Source organism: Trichosurus vulpecula, chromosome 5, assembly GCF_011100635.1.
Source record: "Trichosurus vulpecula isolate mTriVul1 chromosome 5, mTriVul1.pri, whole genome shotgun sequence".
Classification (NCBI taxonomy): domain Eukaryota; kingdom Metazoa; phylum Chordata; class Mammalia; order Diprotodontia; family Phalangeridae; genus Trichosurus; species Trichosurus vulpecula.
In genome coordinates, this window is record NC_050577.1 from 53,195,690 (window position 1) to 53,215,580 (window position 19,891).

At 40.9% G+C, this 19,891-nt stretch overlaps 1 protein-coding gene across 3 annotated transcripts in view; it reads right to left on the reverse strand.

Annotated features, from left to right (window-relative positions):
- Positions 1-19,891, reverse strand: part of DBF4 (DBF4 zinc finger) — a 39,755-nt gene that overhangs the window by 13,812 nt on the left and 6,052 nt on the right. For all 3 annotated transcript variants that reach the window (XM_036762041.1, XM_036762038.1, XM_036762039.1), the window contains exons 2-5: positions 12,416-12,591; positions 5,367-5,546; positions 3,226-3,276; positions 12-81 (exon numbers count right to left, since the gene is read on the reverse strand). In XM_036762041.1, coding sequence (XP_036617936.1) covers positions 12-81; positions 3,226-3,276; positions 5,367-5,546; positions 12,416-12,591 — 477 coding nt within the window. The remainder of the gene's footprint in view (positions 1-11; positions 82-3,225; positions 3,277-5,366; positions 5,547-12,415; positions 12,592-19,891) is intronic.

Genomic DNA, 19,891 nt, shown 5'->3' on the forward strand with positions numbered 1-19,891 from the left:
AGAACCAGTACCATCAATATGAAGAATTTTCACTCCCCAGGATAAAGCATTTGACAGGATACTATTTGAAGGAATGAATTCCTGTAAGAAGTAAAGGCAATTAATACTTTTTAGAAAAGTTTATTTAAAGTGCTAAATAGTACTGCAATTAAATAAGGCAGAAGAAAAAAGGTATTGGCTTTTTTTTGACTATCAGAGCATGATTTGTGAATCTATTTGTTTTCTGTCTTTCAAAAAAGTCTCTGATAAAGAGACAGTCAAAGCTATTCTAAACACTACAATCTTGTTAAAAAGTTAGTATAGTTCATGTCTTTGCAAAGTCACTAAATCCATGGCTTTGATCAAAACAAATTTTTGGTGGGCCATCTAAATCCAGTCCAGTACACCAGGCATCCAGCAAAAATTTACTATATGAAAGTACTGTGCTAATGCTAGAGATACATGGACAAAATGAAAAACAGTCCCATCTCAATGAGGAGCTTATATTTTACAACAGAGTAATGTCACATATAAATATAAGCATGTGTAATTACCTGAGATGGGAGAGAGCGCTAAGCTTTGGGGGGGAGGAGGCAGGGTTAAGAAAGGCTATTAACAGGAAGATGGACATGAGGGAAGCCTGGGAGGCCTCAGATGAACAAGGACTATCAGGCTTGGGGAACAGATTGGGATGCCAAGTGGTGGCAACAGCAACTAGGTCAATTTGACTGCTACAAAAAATGCATGAAGTAGAATGTGAAATCAGTCTGGAAAGGCAGGCTGGAACCAGATTGTGAAGGGCCTTACTGTGCCAAGCTGACTTCATTTTATCTTAGAGGTATTTTCTGAACAGGGGAGAGGTATAATTAGACTATTACCTTAGGAAGGTTAGTTTTGGCAGCACTGTAAAGGATAGATTTGAGCAAAGAGAGAATGGAAGCCAGCAGTACAATTAGGAAGCTGGCGTAAGAGTTTAGGTGAGAGTTCATGAGGATCTAAACTAGGATGGCGGCTACAGGAGTAGTGAGAATGGAGCAGATGACAGAGATGTTGTGGGCTGACGACTGACTGGATGGGGAGGAGGTGAGTTAGAGAGAATCAAGGATGAAGATGAATCTGTAGGTCCACAGGAAGATGCCTGGAAAGATGGTGATGCATTCAACACAAATAGGTCAGGTCAGTACATTGGATGAGGGATTGGGGAGGAAATTAGATCCGTTTGGAACATTTCAAGTTTGAAATAACTAGGAGACACCCAGTTAGAAATGTCTAAGACACAGATGTCCTACTGAGCGTTACGATGACCTCATAACCTGGAAAGGCTCCGAGTATAGCATTGGTAGCAGATTGTCTATAGTCTGAAGACAGGTTTTACTACTTAGGTTGGCCACAAGGTTTTGATTCCTTTGGTATAAATATAGCTTATGCACTATAAGCTCAAGAGGATAGAAGAGTTTAGAGAAGACTTTTTTTAAGGATGGGAGAGAGGCCAGGATGCACATAGGAGATAAAATGAGCTCAATTTCTAAGAGATGTGGTAGGGACTGGATCAAGTGTGAAAGATTAGATTAGAAAAGGCTGACATGGCCAGGAGAAAGGCCACCTCTTGCTCAGAGACTGGAGCAATAGAAGGGAGGTGTTCTAAGGGGTGGGGAGTTTTGACCATCATAGATGATGGCCTGTTTTCTCGTGAAATAGGTGATGAGATCCTCTGCTGAGGCTGATAGGAGAGGGGTGGGATAGGGAGGTCGAGGAGAGAAGGTGTGAAATAGCCACTATGGAGAGTATGATTAGTCATCTGGGGAAGAATAAAAGGATTGTACTTGCAATGAGAGCCCAGTTCTGATTAGATAATATTATTAATGGAATAATTAGTGGAAGCAGTTAGTACAGCAGATTGGCCTCCACATAGTTCAATCAACTAGTCAGCCAATCAGTAAGCATTTATTATGCACCAGTAGGTTTTAGGAAGCCATTATGCTAGGTTCTAGTATTAAGTAGCTACGAGTAGGGGAGGATAGTGAGGGCAACGGAGGGGTGGAGTTTGTAAAGGTCTGACTAGTTGAAAGACAAAGAAAATGAAGCCAGAGCAGAGATGCTAACTGGCTAGAACACAGAGAGGTGGATGAGGCTGAGATAATGATGAGAAAAAAGGGGTTTATCTAGGAAGACTAAGAACACAGGGCGTTCTCTACTATGGTGTCCCCTGGGTAGGGGTCCCTGTGAAGAAATTCCTCTATAGCACGGCTCAGTCCTTTTTCTGCAGTTACAGCATCACTGACATGTCTAAGGTCACCAATCAGTGTGCCAGAGGGGGGCCTCTCTGCAGCCAGATCGCCACGCTTGTCCTCTATTGATTCCAGGTCTCTGGACCCAATCTTTCTCCTGAAGGAAGAGAGGACCTTCGTTTGGGTGACAGTAACATGAGAAAAAGATATTCATCCTAGCCAATGCTGACCTTGGACCACAGGGCTAAGGGCAAGAGGAGCCAGGAGTCTGAGATAAACGGGCAAAATGGGATTTGAGAGATTTGCAACTGTTTCTTGAGTATTCCCTTTGCATCACTATTGGAAAGGATCTCAAAGACCAGGTCCAGTCTCTCCATTTTACAGGTGGGACAACTAGGGCCCAGGGTGCTTTAGTGATTCCCCTAAGGTCACCCCGGGGGAGTCACACTAAGAGACAGAATTTGAATCTAGTTCTCTGACTCCAGAGCCAATGTCCTTTATCATGATGCCTCAAATAATGCATTTGGATGCCATCATCTTGGCACCCAATGTGTTGCATGAAAAAAGGGAAATGGTGCTCAAGAAGAAATCTGGAAGGGAAACTGAACCTAATAAAACCTACAAAGTAAACCTAGGTTGCAGATAACATTAATTGAATAATCAAGAGTTTTCAAGATACCTCAAAGGGAAGATAGCAAAAGAATGGGTAAAACCATAGACGGAATCTTTACCAAAAATTTGACTGTTTGTAGTTGCAAAAATACAACGAGGTGTCAAGTCTTTAAAAAGATCACAAAATGTGCATCTTAAAGTAGATGCTATGCTCTAAAAAAGGAGATACGTGACACTCACTTTGAACAGCTAGAAACTAGAAAGTTAGAATTTCCACATTAAAAATTTCAAAATGAAGGGTGTCATGAGTAGCTAGCATTCCAAACAGTAAGAGTAAATTAAAATACTATACAAAATTGTACAGTGAAATTTTCATTTGATTGTTGTTAAAAATTTGCCAACTTACATGTTCCTTGATGGCTTTTTCAACTAATAATTTTCCTCTGCTCATACATACCTATGGGGGAAAAATGGTTACTTGTAAACTGAAGAAAGACAAAACCTAATCACTTTTTAAAACAAACAAACAAAAAAAAAAACAACCCACACATTTCTAAGAAGCACAGATATAGGTCAGAACACTTTTAAAACAACTACTGCTGTAATAAAAAGATGTATCCCATGGGTACTTATTGGACAGTAAGTAGATATAATGGATAATACAAAGATGGCCCCATCTTTCCAAGGATTAAATAAAATGACTAGTAATAGATTTACATGGCACTTGGTGACGAATCATACGATCTCAGACTTGGAAGGGACCTCAGAAGTCCCATAGACCAATGCCTCTCTGAAGCATGGATCTTTTCTAGAATACTCTGACAAGTGATCGTATAACCCATACTTAAATGCCTCTACTGCTGGAAGCTCATGACTTCCCAAGGAGGCCATTCAGGTTCTAGCTTGCTCTAATTGTGAAGATCATTCTCTATGAGCAGAAATCTTCCAGTCTAATTGTCCCAGTTCTGGACTCTAGGATCAAGCAGAGGTCTAGTTCCTCTTCTACATGATAGTCCCTCAAAGATTTGAAGATCGCATTTCTTCTAAGTCTTCTCTTTTCCGGGTTTTGCTGATAAGTTCTTTCTGAAGCATTTCACATAGGTTCTCACTCAAATCTTCACAATGGCCATGTATGATAAAACAGGCAGAGCATATTTATTATCCTCATTCTAGAGGCAAGATTAGAGAGCTAATGAGCAGGACCTGATTTGAACTGGTGCCATGTTCTGCTCTCAGCACATCTCAGTTAAGTTGCACTGAAAATGTTTCTTGGAGCACTTTCCTAGCTTTACTTTGTCCCACTGAAATAATATTTGAAAACAAAAGTGAATTTATTGCACAGTTCTAGTTCTTAATACAAAAGGTCCAACAGCTTTTCCAGTAAGAGCCCCCACGGTTAGCAAGGGTGTCAATTCTTCAAAGCTTACTGTGGAATCTACTAAACCACCCCTCTTATTTGTTTGAGGCAGCTAGGGGCTACAGTGGATAGAACACTGGACTTGGTGTCAGGAAGAGATGAGTTTTAATCCTGCCTTAGACACTTACTAACTGTATGACCATATAGTCTGCCTCACTTCCTCTTCAGTAAAATGGGGATAATAGCTTTTTCTTACAGGGTGGTTGTGAGAATCAAATAAGAGAATATATATGAGCTGCTATGCAAACTTAAAGTGCTATCTACCATTATTATTTGTGGGTGTGTGTGTGCGTGCATGTGTTTCCTTCCTTCCTCTAAGAAAGAGTGAGTAGTCTGGTCTGATTCTCCTTGTCCCTCTCCCACTTACCCTCCTTTCATACATTTCCTCACTTTTCCCAGTTCCTCAAACTGGCCATAAAATGGAACTGAAGCACACTTAAAACACATCTGTTGTATTTATTGAATATATTCTGTTTCCTCTTCTTAATTTTAAAATCAGGCTTTTATTTCTCCCATTCAAAAGCCCCTTGCCCCTAAACCAAGTCACTTTGTGCTACAGGTGATTTTGAGCTAACTTCCTCTACGGTACCCTATTAAAGGAAGCCCCCCAGCCCCAAACACTTTACTACCTTCTTCAAGTTGTCAGAGGCAGTATGACACACGATGTAGAGCTGGTTACTACTGTCTCTGACACACACTAGCTTGATGAGTCTAAGGAAGTCACTGAACTCTAAGGGCCCAGGGCAAATCTAGAATTATTTTAGCTGCGAAGAAGGGGCCGAGCTATATTGGGAGAGGGCATTCCTCACTGGAAGCACCTTATACTGAGACAACATCCCCTTTTGCTGTCATTTGAAAAATGAGGTGCATCTGGAAAGCTTGGACAATATTCTGCAAATACTAAAGGCATAAACAACGTGTATCTACATATTTGTCATGTTTATTTATACTGTAAGGATTGCATAAGCATCTACACTGGGACACTATGAAATGTCCTAGTCCTTGAAAGTGAGGGGAAAAACAAAGAGGATTCACACACATTAAGAGAAGTAACAAAGATAATTAATATAAAGTCATAACGTTTTCAGTTATAAACCTTACTAATTAATTAGTATGTGGAAGAAACTTACTGGATCTGGAGTTTTGAATGAACTTCCATCACAGCTGGGATGAGGTGAAGTATTTCCTCCTGTACATGTTGATTCCGGACTTGGGACAGGAGAAATACACCCCAATGTCTGAGCATATTTTGCTTCCTTTTTATTTGAAATTAGGTAACTTATATCTTTGCTCAGAAATTCTTCAACTCTCTAAAAAAAGAATCAATATTTTTGAAAAAGGTAAAATAAAATATCAAGAATGTGTTACATGCATGCTACTGAAAATACGTCAAACAAATTCAGCTTAGTGCCCTCTAGCTTACAAATGATGAACCCATCCAGCAACATTTATCAAAGAAATATTTTTTAACTATAAAGGCCTATTTATAGTAATGAGATATATGGTTTATGGAACCAACATCACTGCTAATACTGACTCTACACAAGCAGCAATCTATCAATCAATCATTAAATCAAGAAACAATTATTAAATGCCTCTTCTGTGCCTGCCAGGCACTGAACCAGGTGGTCCCTGCCGTCAGGTATAGTCACAGCTTGTATCATCATTAAGATAACCAGCAAAAAGTAAGAAGCACAAAGTAATTATGAAAAAAAAAATGACATTAACTGTTTGGCTCTGAAGAAATATAATGGCTTCTGAAAAGGAATTTAGACGGCTATAACATGAAACTGAAGAAAAATGGCAAATCATATTAACTCCTCCAGGGCTTTACAATGTGAACAGGAAAAAATAAAATAAGGTCACGATTCTGAGATTAGTCAATGCCTTTAAGAACATTAAAAAAAATGTTCCCTCTTGAGTCTAGTGGTACACTACACTCAAAATGACACCACCTTCTTTCTCTTATATTAGAAATGACTGCTCACAATCCTATTTCAAAATGGGCCATATGCACTGCAGTCAAACAAAAGCTAACTCAGGAAGAATGTTTGGTCATGCTCATAGATAAAAGAACACACCATCACTCAAAAACAAAACAAAACAAAACAAAACAAAACCAGCCCAAAACATTTTGTAGCAATATCTCAAAGTTCCAGCAGATGGAGATGTTACCACATGAAGGAAGACTGGTTAGTTAGATGAAACAGGTTATTCCCAACGTTCCAGACCAGGAGGAAATCTGTGATGGAAGTACAAAAGCCCCCCGTTTTTAAAAGAGACATAATAACGGACATTTCTCTAGCATTAAAGGATTTGCCGCTTGACTCACTTTTTGCGATTTGATCCTCACAACAACACTATTAGGTGTTTGTTACTATCCTGCTTTTATGGAGGAAGAAACTGAAGCTCAGGAGGTTGGTTAAAAGGCTGGCCCAAAGGAACAAAGCAATTCAGTATTAAACAGATGTAACTTGGGCCTGGGTCTCTTCTGATTCCAAGGTTTTTTAAAGCTGGTTGGTCCTCAAGGGGTTTTTGCTCAAGCTAGGAGTCAGGAGCCTCCTACAGGACTACCAATGCCCTGCATACACAGGGTCTGCAAGTTTGTTTTCACTAGCTTTTCTAATCCAGTCATCTCCTCTTGGTTTCCTCATTTATGCTGTTTGTACAATGAGGAGGCTAGACATGATGACCCAAGACGCTGAGAGAGAATGCTGACCATCACTGGAAGCCCTATTGGTTCTTCCTAATGAGAAGCTAGCTGTACTGGAATAACCACAGTCACCACTAATATTTATCTAATGCTCTAAGGTGTGCCAAGTGCTTTATACACGTTTTCCAACAAGAACCTCACAACGGCCCCAAGAAACAGGTACTCTGGGTATTTCTAGCTCTTTTTTTTTAGGAATGAAAGGATAAGTAACTCGTCTCTGACCACAGAGCTGGTGCTGAGAGGTGTATGCTCAGGTACTAACTGACCAAGTCTAGTACTCTTTGCACTAGGCAATACTGCCTTACAGAATACTGACTTGTATAACCCCAGGCTATCTTCTATGTTACTAACATCTTAAGTTCTTTTTTTTTTTAAAAGAAGATACTGTTAGAACGACAGCAATGGCCCCTAAAAGGAAGCTAGATGGCTTGGTGGGTGGAACACAGGACTTGGAAGTCTGGAAGACCTGAGTTCAAACCCTACCTCAGACACTGTGTGGCTCTGCATAAATCACTGTCTGCCTCAGTTTCCTCAGCTCTAAAATGTAGATGATAATAGCACTTAACTCCGAGAGGTGTTGTGAGAATAAAATGAAGTAAATGCTTTATGAAAAGTGCTATGCAAACCTTAATGATGTCTGCTGTCTGAAGAACAGCTTAGCTAAATTAAGAGAAGCTTACCATGAGGTTGGGTGCTACATTTTTCAGCCACAGGAACCCCTGAGGATTGCCTATTAAGTCACTGAAGTGGAGGATGAAGTGACAAACTGAGAAATTACTTTTAAGTTCCTCTGCTCCCCATCCCTCAAGATGGGCCCAGGAGAGAGTTCAGATGGTTCAGAAATACCTTCTCGTGAAGCAGCTCAAAGTGCCTGCTGGGAAGGCACTTTGGCAGGGAAGGTGAGTATGAGAATGGCAGCCCAAGACATTGGGGAACCCAGGCTTTGCTACACTTGAAAGGCATTCTGGACTGATCAGACGTTGAAAGAGACACTGCACTTTTGGTTACTTCTCAGATTCTTTTTCCTTCAAAAAAATAAGCAGGCCATTGTTTCCCTGTGAATTTTTCCCCCCAATTAAAGCTGTGGTGAATTCTTTTTGGACAACTTAAGTCATCTCATTTAACTGCAATAAATACACAGTACAGTCACTGGACTCTAGGGCCTTACATTCTGACAGGGAATAGGGGAAGACAACACATATAGGTAGAGATATCTAGGGAAGAGAGCTTTGTTGTAGAAAGGTGTAAAGGAAGGTGAGGTGGACTGGGTGGATAACTGATTGGGATGTGAACCTGTGGACCAACTATCCCTATGGATATGCAGAGGTCTTCCTGAATCTACACCTCTAGTTGTTAATGTCAACACTTTTACTGGTATTGCTATAAGGGCACCGAGATGTATAGTAGGTGTGAGTAGATTCCAACATGTAACAAGTCAAATAGGAAGAAGACATCATCGAGGAATTATATGACAAGAAGAGAAGCTGGGAGAGAGAGGGATGGCAGGTGGACAGTCAGATGACTCTTCTCCTGGTACCACTGAGGTGGCATGAGAAAGCGAGGGCCTCCAGAACATTAGGTGGGCCCCCAGGGGCGAACAGTAAAAATGAAAGTCAGCATCGCTGGAGGGAACTGCCAAACTGATGAGATCAATGATCCACATAAGTATTGATGCTGAAGTAACCATACTGTTTTGTTATTTTGGGGTTTCAGTCAAATGAGGTCCCTGGGACCCCTGGAGCTCCCACTCTATTTAATAGTGACTGAGAGCGGGCAAATCAGCACATTTAGCCTACTCCATCATCCATTGGCTGGCCATAGATACCAGACTCTGCAAAATCATGTAGCAAGCTTACAATTATGTGTAAACAGAGTAAAGATCATAGGTAAAGTGCTTAATAAAAGTTAAGAGAACCTAAATCAATAATGCAAATCACATACTTATAAAGGACCCCAAGGGTCATCGTTTAAGTCCAACCTATGCCTGAAGCAGGTATCCCCTTTACAATAAGAGGTGGGGAGGGGTGCGTCACTGAGGATCCTCTTAAGACCCTGGAGAGACAGGGAATTCGCTCCCTCCTAAGGAACCCAAATCCAATTTTGGATGTGTGTAATCATACAAAGTTTTTCATTATTTTGAGCCAAAATGTGTCTCTGGGTGAATTCGTTCTACTTCTGTCCTCTAGGATCAAAGAGAATAAATCCAATTTTTCTTCCATTTAACATCGCATTAAAATTTTGAAGAAAGTAATCATGTATCCACTTAAGTCATCTCCAGTTCCTTCAGCCAGACCTTACATGCTAAGACTTCTAGTGCCCTCATCATCCCAAATGCCTTTCTCTACATGTACTCCAGAATGTCAGTATTATTTCCTAGATGAAGCAGGCAGTGGTGAACAGGGAACACTCAGGATACGGTATAACCAGGGCAGAGTTCAACTGAGTCAAACTACACAGTCCACAATATTATGCTTAGGTACTGATGTTAGGCAGACCAACTTTTACTTTTCTCACTCCTTTATTTTCCTTTCTTTTTGACCTCGAGGTTTATTCACTCTCTCCCCAGCTATTCTTGATGATGTAAAGCCATATTGTACTTTCTCTCCAACCTTGGAGAGACATCTTTTATCATTACTATTTCACATAGATACGTTATAAAAGAGTCCCTCAATCTCTCTTAGCCACTAGTTCAGGAAAGCCACAAACTAGGCAGAGAAAAAGACTTGGTAGGAGAGTCTAATTTCTGCAGCCTTAGGCAGTGTAAGGTCACTCTGACTATCTGGCTATGGTGTCCCAGCACTGACTCACACTGGGCTTGTTAACCATTCACCCTCCAAATCCTTTTCATTTAACTTTGTTGTCTAAGCAGCCAACAGAGAAGCAGACTATCCTGTTATGATGCACTTTTTTATTTCATGTATAAGATCAGAAGAATTTTTACACCACATGCAGGACAAAAGATTTATCCTGTTCAACGTCATCTTACTAGGTACAGGATAGTATTCTGCTCTATGGAATGGGCTTCGTTTTTTTAGATCTTAATTCTGCCATCCTAAATATTGGTTAACCTCCCCAGCTCTGGGTCAAAAAAAAAAAATACTGAAAAATTGCAGGAAATTTTCCATAAAAAAGGTATTTTTACAGGGATTACAATTTTAAGCACATATATAAAAGCCAATATATGACAAGCATTTCCATATATCTATATCTATATCTATATCTATCTATCTATATAAAAACCAGGAGAATTTTATCATCTCATACAAACCACATTTTTTTGGTCCACTTTTGTCTACTAATGCTTTTTCTCCCAGATTCCTGATGTTCAGCACCAGTGAGAGCTCCTGCCCAAGCCAAGAATGTAAGCATGAGCTTGGCACAAATTATTTCCCAAGGGTTTTTCCCCTTGTCCCTATAATATGACTTAGCCATTTCATAGTTGGGGAAATTGAGGCTCAGAGAGACTTGACCATGGTCACGAAGTTCTGGTCAGTGGTAGATCTGAAGCACTGCCACTGGTCTAAATCTGTAGCTCTTTCCATTACACCATATTATCTGCCCTAGAAGAATGACTTTCTGGAGAACACACTAGGCTCCTAAACCTCACAATCAACTTATCTTCATGTTAAAAACAAAAGTTAACATCAATTTTAAACGTGACATTATTTATTCCCTCTACTCCATGTCCCAGCCCCAAATAACTGGTTTCCCAGGTCTAGGGAATTCCCAAAGTGGAAATAACCCCCATAGCTAAATATACAACTCCCCTGCTGCTACCGGCTTGACAGGCTGCCTACGGTGCTGACATGGTCACACTGAGGCAAGACTTCAACCCAAGTCTTCCTGACCCAAAGCTCCCTTTCTATTCACTAAGGCATGCTGTCTCTTCAAAGGAATACTATTTTCAAAATGAAAACTTTCTTTCAACCCCCCTCCTCCCCTTCTATGCTTGAAGAGAATCCCAAGTTCTATTCTGAATAAGAATACATTTGGTATGTACTTCCTATGTGCCAAACACTGTGCTAAGAGTTAGGGATGGATATACAGAGAAGTAAAAACATTGCCCCATTCTAATGCAAGAGATGAGTATAATAAGTAGGTACATACAAGACACAGAGGAGAGGCACTGTGGGGACGGGACGGGACCAGGACTACCTCTTTGGAAGGTAGTATCTGAGCTGAGACTAAGGGAAGCAGTGAAGCTGGGAGCCCAAGGTGAGGAGGGAGGCCATTCCAGGCATAAGGAGACAGTCGGAACAAATTCAGAGACAGGAAAAGGAAGCCATGTGATGAACAGCAAGAAGGCCAGTGCAGCAGGATCATAAGAGCGCATGGAGGGAAGAAAGCGTGAGAAAACGGGAAAGTGGGAAGGGTCCAGGTTGGGAAGAGCTTTAAATGCCAAACGGAGGATTTTATATTTGATCCTGGAAGCAGCAGGGGGCCACTGGACTTCATTGGGACCTGGGGGTGAAGCTATCAGGATCCGTACTTTCGGAAAATCATTCTGGCAGCTGAATGAAGAGTGATACAGAGGGGGGAGAAATCTGAGGCAAGGGAAGTCACTGATAGTGCAGGGGAGGGGTGCTGAGGGCCTGTGTGATGGCACAGCCCAGTGAAGATGACTACATGAGAGACAGAAAGCTTGAAACAACAAGATTTCACAATAGACTGCCTATGTGGTGGGTGTGCACCAGGAACTGAGGGTGCCCTTGACAGTAACTGTGAAGTTGGGAAGGGAGGAGAATTCCTCCAAACAGAATTCGGAAATGTTGCATTTCAGATGCTTAAAGGAGGAGGTTATCAATGTAAGAGGTTCGAGACAGTTCGAGGAGCCTGAGGACTGAGGACAGGCCATTAAATTTGGCAATAAAGAGATCAATGATCACTCTAGAGATGGCAGATCAACTGTATGGGGTCAGAAGCAAGTGAGAAGAGGTGGAGGCATCTAGTGTAGCACCTTCCTCAAGCAGTTTAGCCAAGAAGTACAGAAGAGTATCAGACAACAAGTACATGGTAGGAAGGAGTCAGGACAGGAGAGACCGAAAATCAGCATGTAGAAAGGATCGTGCGACAATCTGCTGGAGAAGACAGCAAAGGATGGAAATAGGGTATGTGCAGAAGGTGTGCCTTGGCAAGAAGAGGAGACACCTCTTCATCAGGGACAGAAGGAAGATGGAGCGAGAGGAGATGTCTGCGTGAAACAAAATGAGGATGGAGAAGGGGGAGCGCTTATGGAATGGCCTCATTTAGGGGGAAGGGGAAGATAGGAGGAGAGGTCTTCAGCTGAGAGGGTAGGGAGAGATTTAAGAAGGGATGAACAAGTTTGGAATAGTCACTGAAATGAGTGGAAAAGTGAATCCACTAGGGACACGAAGGATTGCCCTGCTGCCGTAAGGGCCCAAGTTACAATCATATGACATAAATTTGTGGGAAAATTTTTTGTTAAAATACAGAATTTTAACTTACCCCTCCTAGTTCCTTGAGGTCCTTTTCCAGTCTTTCAGAGATCACAACAGATGGTAAATCAAGATAAAAGACTTTTCCCCAGAGTGGCTTATATTTAGAGTTTTCTGATTTGTTATCATTTTTCACAGTTTTCAAAGATGGTCTATTTTTCTCATTTTTTATTTGGATACCACCTGCTACAAAAAAAGTTTTATAATTAGATTATGTTTTATAGAAAGGTCAATTTTTACATAATTATTTTAATTTAGTTTTAATAAAATTAGAGGAGAGCTGTACTTCATCCTCTTACCTTCTGAGAAATAAATGGCTAATCCAGAAGATGACAACCCATGGCATAAAAAAAAAATTCTATCAAATTGCAAGGTGAGGTTTTTAAGAGAAGTAGGAGCTTATTCAAAGGGCAGGTGTGTCCCACCACCTTCTCTACGCCCAGTAACAATTCTCCCTTTGGAGACTCTAGGTGACTGAATTACTACACAGGTTCTGGAGAACATTCCCAAGTAGATCTTCATTGATAAGTTTATCAAAGAAATTGTCTCTAACCCAGTGGAGGGAAAACTGAGGTAATAACTTAATGTCACATCTGTTATGTTCCTTGGTATATGTCACTCAGAAGAGATGGCTGTTAAATTTCCTTTGGGGCTAGGCTAGACTATACAACTTTCCAATCACATTAAACTAGCTAATGGGGAAACAGACTGCATTTCCACTGTAGCTCAATGACTATCATGTATAATTTCATGGAAAAAGAGTATTTTACAGTTATCAATAATAATTCTACTTTAGATATCATTTCGAGAACCACTGACAATTAATTTCAATGTGTTCTAAACATAATGCTAAATATATGGAAGACAAAAGTTCCTTTTAAATATTTCTACATATCAATTTATTTTCAAGGGCTTTTCTTTCATTATTTTGCCGGCCATATTTCTTAGTTTGTGAAGAAAAACTTCACTGAGGAAGAATTATCAAAACTAAATCATATCATTAAATATATGGATTCATTTTAGAGCTGGAAAAAAGGACCTTAGAGATAATGGGTTAAAAACCCTACATTTTCAAAAGATTTCCATTTAAAATGGTTAAACAATCTAGAAAAAATGTCTATCCAGAATGATGAAATCCCTAAAGATTTTAGAAGATGATTTTTTTTTCTGTATTAGTACTAGTTCACTCAATAGCTTCTAATCCAATTCAACAATATTTCAAGTGCCTACAAGGTTGTGAACTGGGCGCTGGGCACACTTAAGAAGACAAAACTAGGAATAGTTTCCACTCTTGAAGGACATTCTATTGGGAGGAAAGGGGAGGATACAACACACACGCAGAAAAGAATATACACCCGAATTTGAAGAGAGCATTAACAATGAAGAATACGAGAAGGCTTCTCATACACAGGCCGTGGCCAGGGAGGGTATATGCAGGCACAGGGGACAGGCTGTACGCTGTGACAGGCCGGCCGACAATGGTACGTCATCTCTGGAGTAACCATGAGGGTAAGTTTAGCTAGAACTGTGTTCTAGTATATGGTGGTAATAATATGAAATAAAAGGAGAAAATAGAGGCCGAACACAGATTCTGAAGGACTTTAAAAGGCAATAGGAAGCCACTGAAAGTCCTCAGGAAGGAGAACGATCTAAATCAGTAAACACTTACTAAGCACTCATCAGGTGCCAGGGGTTCAGAAGTGAGATGAGAGTCCTTGCCCTTGAGGGGCTAACAAGCCATCATGTACCAAAGTATGTTCATATGCAAATGGCACATGCAAAATTTATACCACAGAGAATTGGTTTTAAGGGAGAACTCTCCCTAAGGGCATCCAGGGAAGGCTTCCTGTAGAGGGAGGCTTGCTTGAGGTGAGCCTTGAAGGAAGCTCGCAATTCTGGGGACACAAAAAGAAGCAAAAGACATTCTCTGCCCTTAAGTATTAGATTACAATTTATTGGGGAGGGGGAGACAAATATGTACAAATGAGATGGGGTAATTAAGGAAATAATTAAGAGAGAGAAGGCACTACAATGAAAAGAGACAGCTTGGGGGAAGGTTTTCTGTAGAAGACAGAATTTTACTTGGGACTTTAAGGACACCAGGGAGGTCAGCAGTCAAGGCAGCAGGCAGCCAGTATAAGGACCAGAAGGTGGGAGTGCTATCAGAAACCACAAAGAGGTCAATGTGGCTGGACCGGACTATTCGTGAAGGGCAGTGATATGTAATAAATCTAGAAAGGCAGAGTGGGACTTGTTGGTTGTGAAAGGCTTTAAGCGACCAAGAATCAAAACAAAACAGCCCCCCTCCCCCACAACCAACAACTACTCACTACTTTTATCCTTAAGACATAATAGGGAGACATAAGGATTTGCTGAGTAGGGGACTGACATGGTCAGACTTCAGGAAAATTCTTTTGACAGCTGGGTGGAGGATGGATGGGGGTGAGACCCAGGTCTGAACTAGCACAGTGGCTGTTTCAGTGGACAGAAAGCGAGCTGAAGGAATCACTGAAAGAAAAAGAACCTACTATGGCCAACCACCATGCTAAGGGCTGGGATACAGACACCAAAAATGAGAAGGTCCCTGCCCTCAAGGAGCTTATAATAAATGAAAGGAGACAATACAGATAGGGGAGTGTTTGCAAGGCTGGGTGCTTTGTCTTGCAAAGTCATAGGGATGGTCAACAGAGTCATGGAGGAGCAGAGGGACACATTCATTTCAGGAGCGATGGTGCCACTTACCGTTTTTATTTTCTAAATTCTATGATGCACTACTGCACTATGACATACATTATAAAAATTATACAAAAATAAAACTTGAAAAGAATGTGATAAATATGAAATATCTGTTACTAGAAATAACAGAGAGCCACTGAAATGTACTGAATATGGAAGTGACACGGCTGGACCCGCCCCTTAGAAAATTTACCTTGGTGGCCACCAGGAAGTTGGATTGGAGAAAAGTGACACTTGAAATAAGGGGCCAATAGTTCAGAGTGTGTGCTAGGGTGGTGGTTATGTGAATGGAGAGAAGGGGAACATTTTCTAAGAATTATCATGGAAATAACACCAAAGACACGCTAACTAATTGGTGACAGGGGAAGGGAAATCTGGAATGAGCCTACGGCTGTGAATCTGAGTGACTGGAAGGGTAGTGAGAAATGTGAAAGTTTGGAATAAGGGGAGTTTAGGAGGAAAGATTGTGAGTTTTGTTTTGGACATGCTGAGTTTGAGATGGTAATGGTTAGAGATACATAAAAGAGATTGGAGCTTAGGAGAAAGGCTAGGTCTGAATCACCTGTTGAGTCATTTGATGTAAAGACCCAGAATAGAGCCTTGAGGGCACAGGTACTGATCCAACAAAGGATGAGAAGTAGCAGTCGGACAAGTAGGAGAAACAAGTAGGGGGGTTGGCAACAGTCTCAAAAGCTGCAGAGAGGAAGGATGAAAACTGAAGAAAAGGTTATCAGACTTAGCAAGAGATGAGGCTGGAAGTCAGAATCCAGGGGTTGAGAAGTGAATAGGAGTAAAGAAAGTACAGGCAAAGAGTATAGATAGCTTTTTTGAAGAGTTTGGCTATGTGTAAGGTGAATAGTTTTTAGGGATGAAGAAATGAGCATGGTTCTCAGTAGCAGGGAAAGAGTAAGAAAAACAGAGCCTGAAGAAGGGAAAGGTGCAGGGGTCTAAAGTGTGGATTCAGGAGCTCCAGCCTGAGGCATAGTATGATGCAAATGCAGGGAAAGGAGAAGCTGGCCTAGCAGTGTGCTAGAGTGATTTCACCCCTACTGTGGGGTGTGTCAGAAGGGAAAAAGGGATCCTAGTAGAGCTCTGGGTAGGGCCCCACTCCACCCCTGAGAGCCACAGGTGCAGCCCCACGCACCCACCTCTGCTTCCTGCTCCTTAGGGGAGTCCCAACTGCTTTCTTAAGGACCCTCCCAAGTAGGAGGGAAAAGGTGAGGGTTTATCACTGCTAGTCCCAATGCTAATAGGAGGCTCCCCTCAGCAACAGTAGGAGTACCATTGTTACAGGACTTCATGGGTCCTCCAGCTCAGTCAGTCCAAAATTCCCTTCAATACATCAACTGGCACATAAAAGTCAATGATACCTGGCTAGAACCAGTTACTTAGAAGTAGAGTAAAACTTACATTGCCCCCCTTCCCCTAACTTCTTTGTTACCTATTTATATCCAGTGGCAGTGGTTTCCAAAGTAGTTATCACTATCCCAACCTATTCTAAGGGTTGTGCACCCAACCAAGAGGAGTGAGAAGACTGTTTGCATCTCACCTCTCCCAAGACAGGCAGCCATGGGGGCTTGTTTCCACTGTGACCACACCCATCCTTCACCACCCATACCCCCCCAGTCCATGCCAATCCTCCTCCCCCATGATGGCTACTCTAGACAATCACACCCTAACTGCTAAGTGGGCACCCACAGCAGAAGCTGGGCAGGTACCATTGGGAAGCTCTCCAGCCAACATAACCATCCCCTGACATCCCACTCACAGAGAGTTCTCTACTGAGGTACCATTGGATGAGAAAGACCTCTACTTCCTCTCTCTTCATTTTGCAAGAGACAGCATGAGCAGGCATGGATGAGATGGGATCTGGATCTCAGATGACATTCTCTTTCCCCCAGTCTTCTAAACTTCCCCAATATTACCCAGGACACCACTATCACTTCAGCAATCTAGATTTGTAACTCTGGTGTCCCTTTTATCTTCTTCACCCCACAAATCCAATTACTTGCCAAATCTTGTCATTTCTGTCTCCTTAATCTCTAATCGGGCAGCCAACAACCCAATACTGCTGAGGGGCTAATCACTACCCCCCTCCCAACTACAGCTAACAGAATTTCTTTTTCAAGTCACTCTCCTTTCTATCCAGGCCAAGCCCTATTTGGTCATTGTTTGGACCCTGACTCAGAATGAATGTAAATAGCAATTGTTAGGGTTTTGGCCAGAAACCTGGAGGGTCTTCCCCTCCCAGATTTTTTTTTTTTTTGGACTAGGTAAAGAGGCCATTCTTGGCCTTAATCAGTTTGCCACAGTCAAACAACCTTAGCTTGAAAAGACCAAGGTCTCCCACTGCATACTGGGCCATCTCCAGTTGTACTGACCTATATCAGGCCACTGGACCCAGATGGCTCCTGAGGAGAAAGTGAGGCTGGCGACTTTGCAGAGACCCCTTCACTTAAATCCAATTCACTTGCAAGTCAAGGCATCACCCCCTTGATGTCATGGCCCTCTTCCAGAACTAAGGACAAACAAAAACAACCTCTTTTCTAACCCATCTTCCAAAGTGAGGCCTGAGCATTTTTACTCCCATACTTAATAAACGCCAGGGTTTCTCTAATAATTCTTGGATCAAATATTATTTCATTTTTATCTCACCTTTAAAAATTTTCTATTTTTGTATAAGTGATTAGTATAGCAATATATGTATACATTTTATAAAAAGAGCAGCAGTTCTCAAAGTATGGTCTGTAAACCCTTGGGAATAAAAGGTCGCAACCATTTGGAAGGTTACTAAGATGTTAGTTGCCTTTTTCATTCTCATTTTCTCAAGAGTGTATAGTAGAGTTTTCCAGAGGCTCCCTGGCCTATAAATTAAAGATTTAGCTCCAAACATGAAGACTGAGTCTGCAGAATTCTATTTTTGCCTTACAAATGGATACACCTACAGATGTGACTACATTTGACATTTCATTTGCATTAATCCAATATTGTCACTAATTCAATTAGATCTTTTATGTGAATTTGTGGGCCACTTATTTTTAGTTGTGTCTGACTCTTTGTGACCCCATTTGGGATTTTCTTGGCCAGTATCTTTATACCGGAGTGGTTTGCCATTTCCTTCTCCAGCTCATCTTAACAGATGAGGAAACTGAGGCAAACAGGGTTAAGTGACTTGCCCAGAGTGACATGGCTAGTAAGTGTCTGAGGCTGGAATTGAACTCCAGAAGATGAGTCTTCACGATTCCAGGCCCAGATCGCAACACCTAGATTGTAATCTCCTTGAGGGCAGAGAATATCTTTTGCCTCTTTTTGTGTCCCTAGCATTTAGCACAGTGCCTCACATATTGTAGGAGGTTAATAAATGTTTACTGACTAGTTGACTCTGCACTTTAGCTTCTCTGAATTGCTAGCTTCCTTGAAGGCTCAATTTAAATACCCCCTCTCTCTATACAGAGCCTTCCTGGGTCCCCCTTACAGAGAATGCTCTCCTAAACAAATTCACTCTTGCCTCTCACTTCTACATCCCCAGCACTTGACAGGGAGAGAGAAGGGGACATTTTCTAAGAGATACTGTGGAAATGTTTGGCAATAAACACACGTGTTACTGAACTACTGGAAGGGCTGAATAACTTTTTTTGAACTTGGAACAAGAATGTGCTGACATGTGCACTGATGGTGGGTCAAACTGCTGGCACCTTAGAAGGCATGGAGGCAGAGTGCCAACCTGTCCTAGTCATCACTGTATTCTTCATCATCAGCATTTACGGTAAAAATAAAATGCCAATTTCATTTGAGAATGTCCTTGACCAAGCAATAACAATGATCATTTTATAAAATCTTGACTCAGCACTTTTTGAAATTTTGGGGGGGACGATGTGGAAAGATGTCTGAGCACTTCTGCTGCTTAATCAATACAAAGAGAATCTCCAGGAAAAGTGCTTCTGGGTTCCAATTGAGAGCTGAACTAGTTGTTTTTTTCACTGAACACCATTTTTACTCAAAAAACTAACAACTATGGTTACCTGGACTTGAAACTAGCCTGTCACTTCAGGGAAAACAACTGACAGTATTTGTTGCCAATGATAAAAATGTGAGCTTCCAAGTAAATTAGAACTTTGGAGAACTTGGCATCATGAGTTTGGTAGGTTCCCAACATTTAATGACTTGTCTAATGACTGATGAGTGGTGATGTTAACAAATAACGATTTTTAAAAATATATAGCAAAATGTTCCAACATTTGGAAGATCTGCATAACATGGATAGAAAATCCATTCAAAGTGCAAGACAGACCAACGGGTTTGATGTAACATAGTGCTAAAAATTCATTGATTTGGCTTCAAATTCTACATTGCAAGTAAATTTTAAGAAATTACTATTTGTCAATTTTTGTTGCAATTATCAAAGTATCCACAATGATTTGAAAAGGCAATTATTAAAACACTTCTCTCTTTTCCAACTACTTATCTGTGTGAGACTGGATTTTGTTCATCTGCTTTAACGAAAACAATATATTGCAACAGAATGAATGTAGAAGCAGATAGAAGAATATAGCCATTTTCTATTAAGCCAGAAACTAGAGATTTGCAAAAATGTAGAAATGGTGACTTTCTTCTTTTTTGTTTTATAAAATATTATTTTTCATGAAGCAATGTTATTTATATCATATGTAATGGGTTTATCATTACTTTAAAATGAATTGTTAATTTAAAAAAGTCATAATTTCTAATATGGTAGATATTGATTAATGTA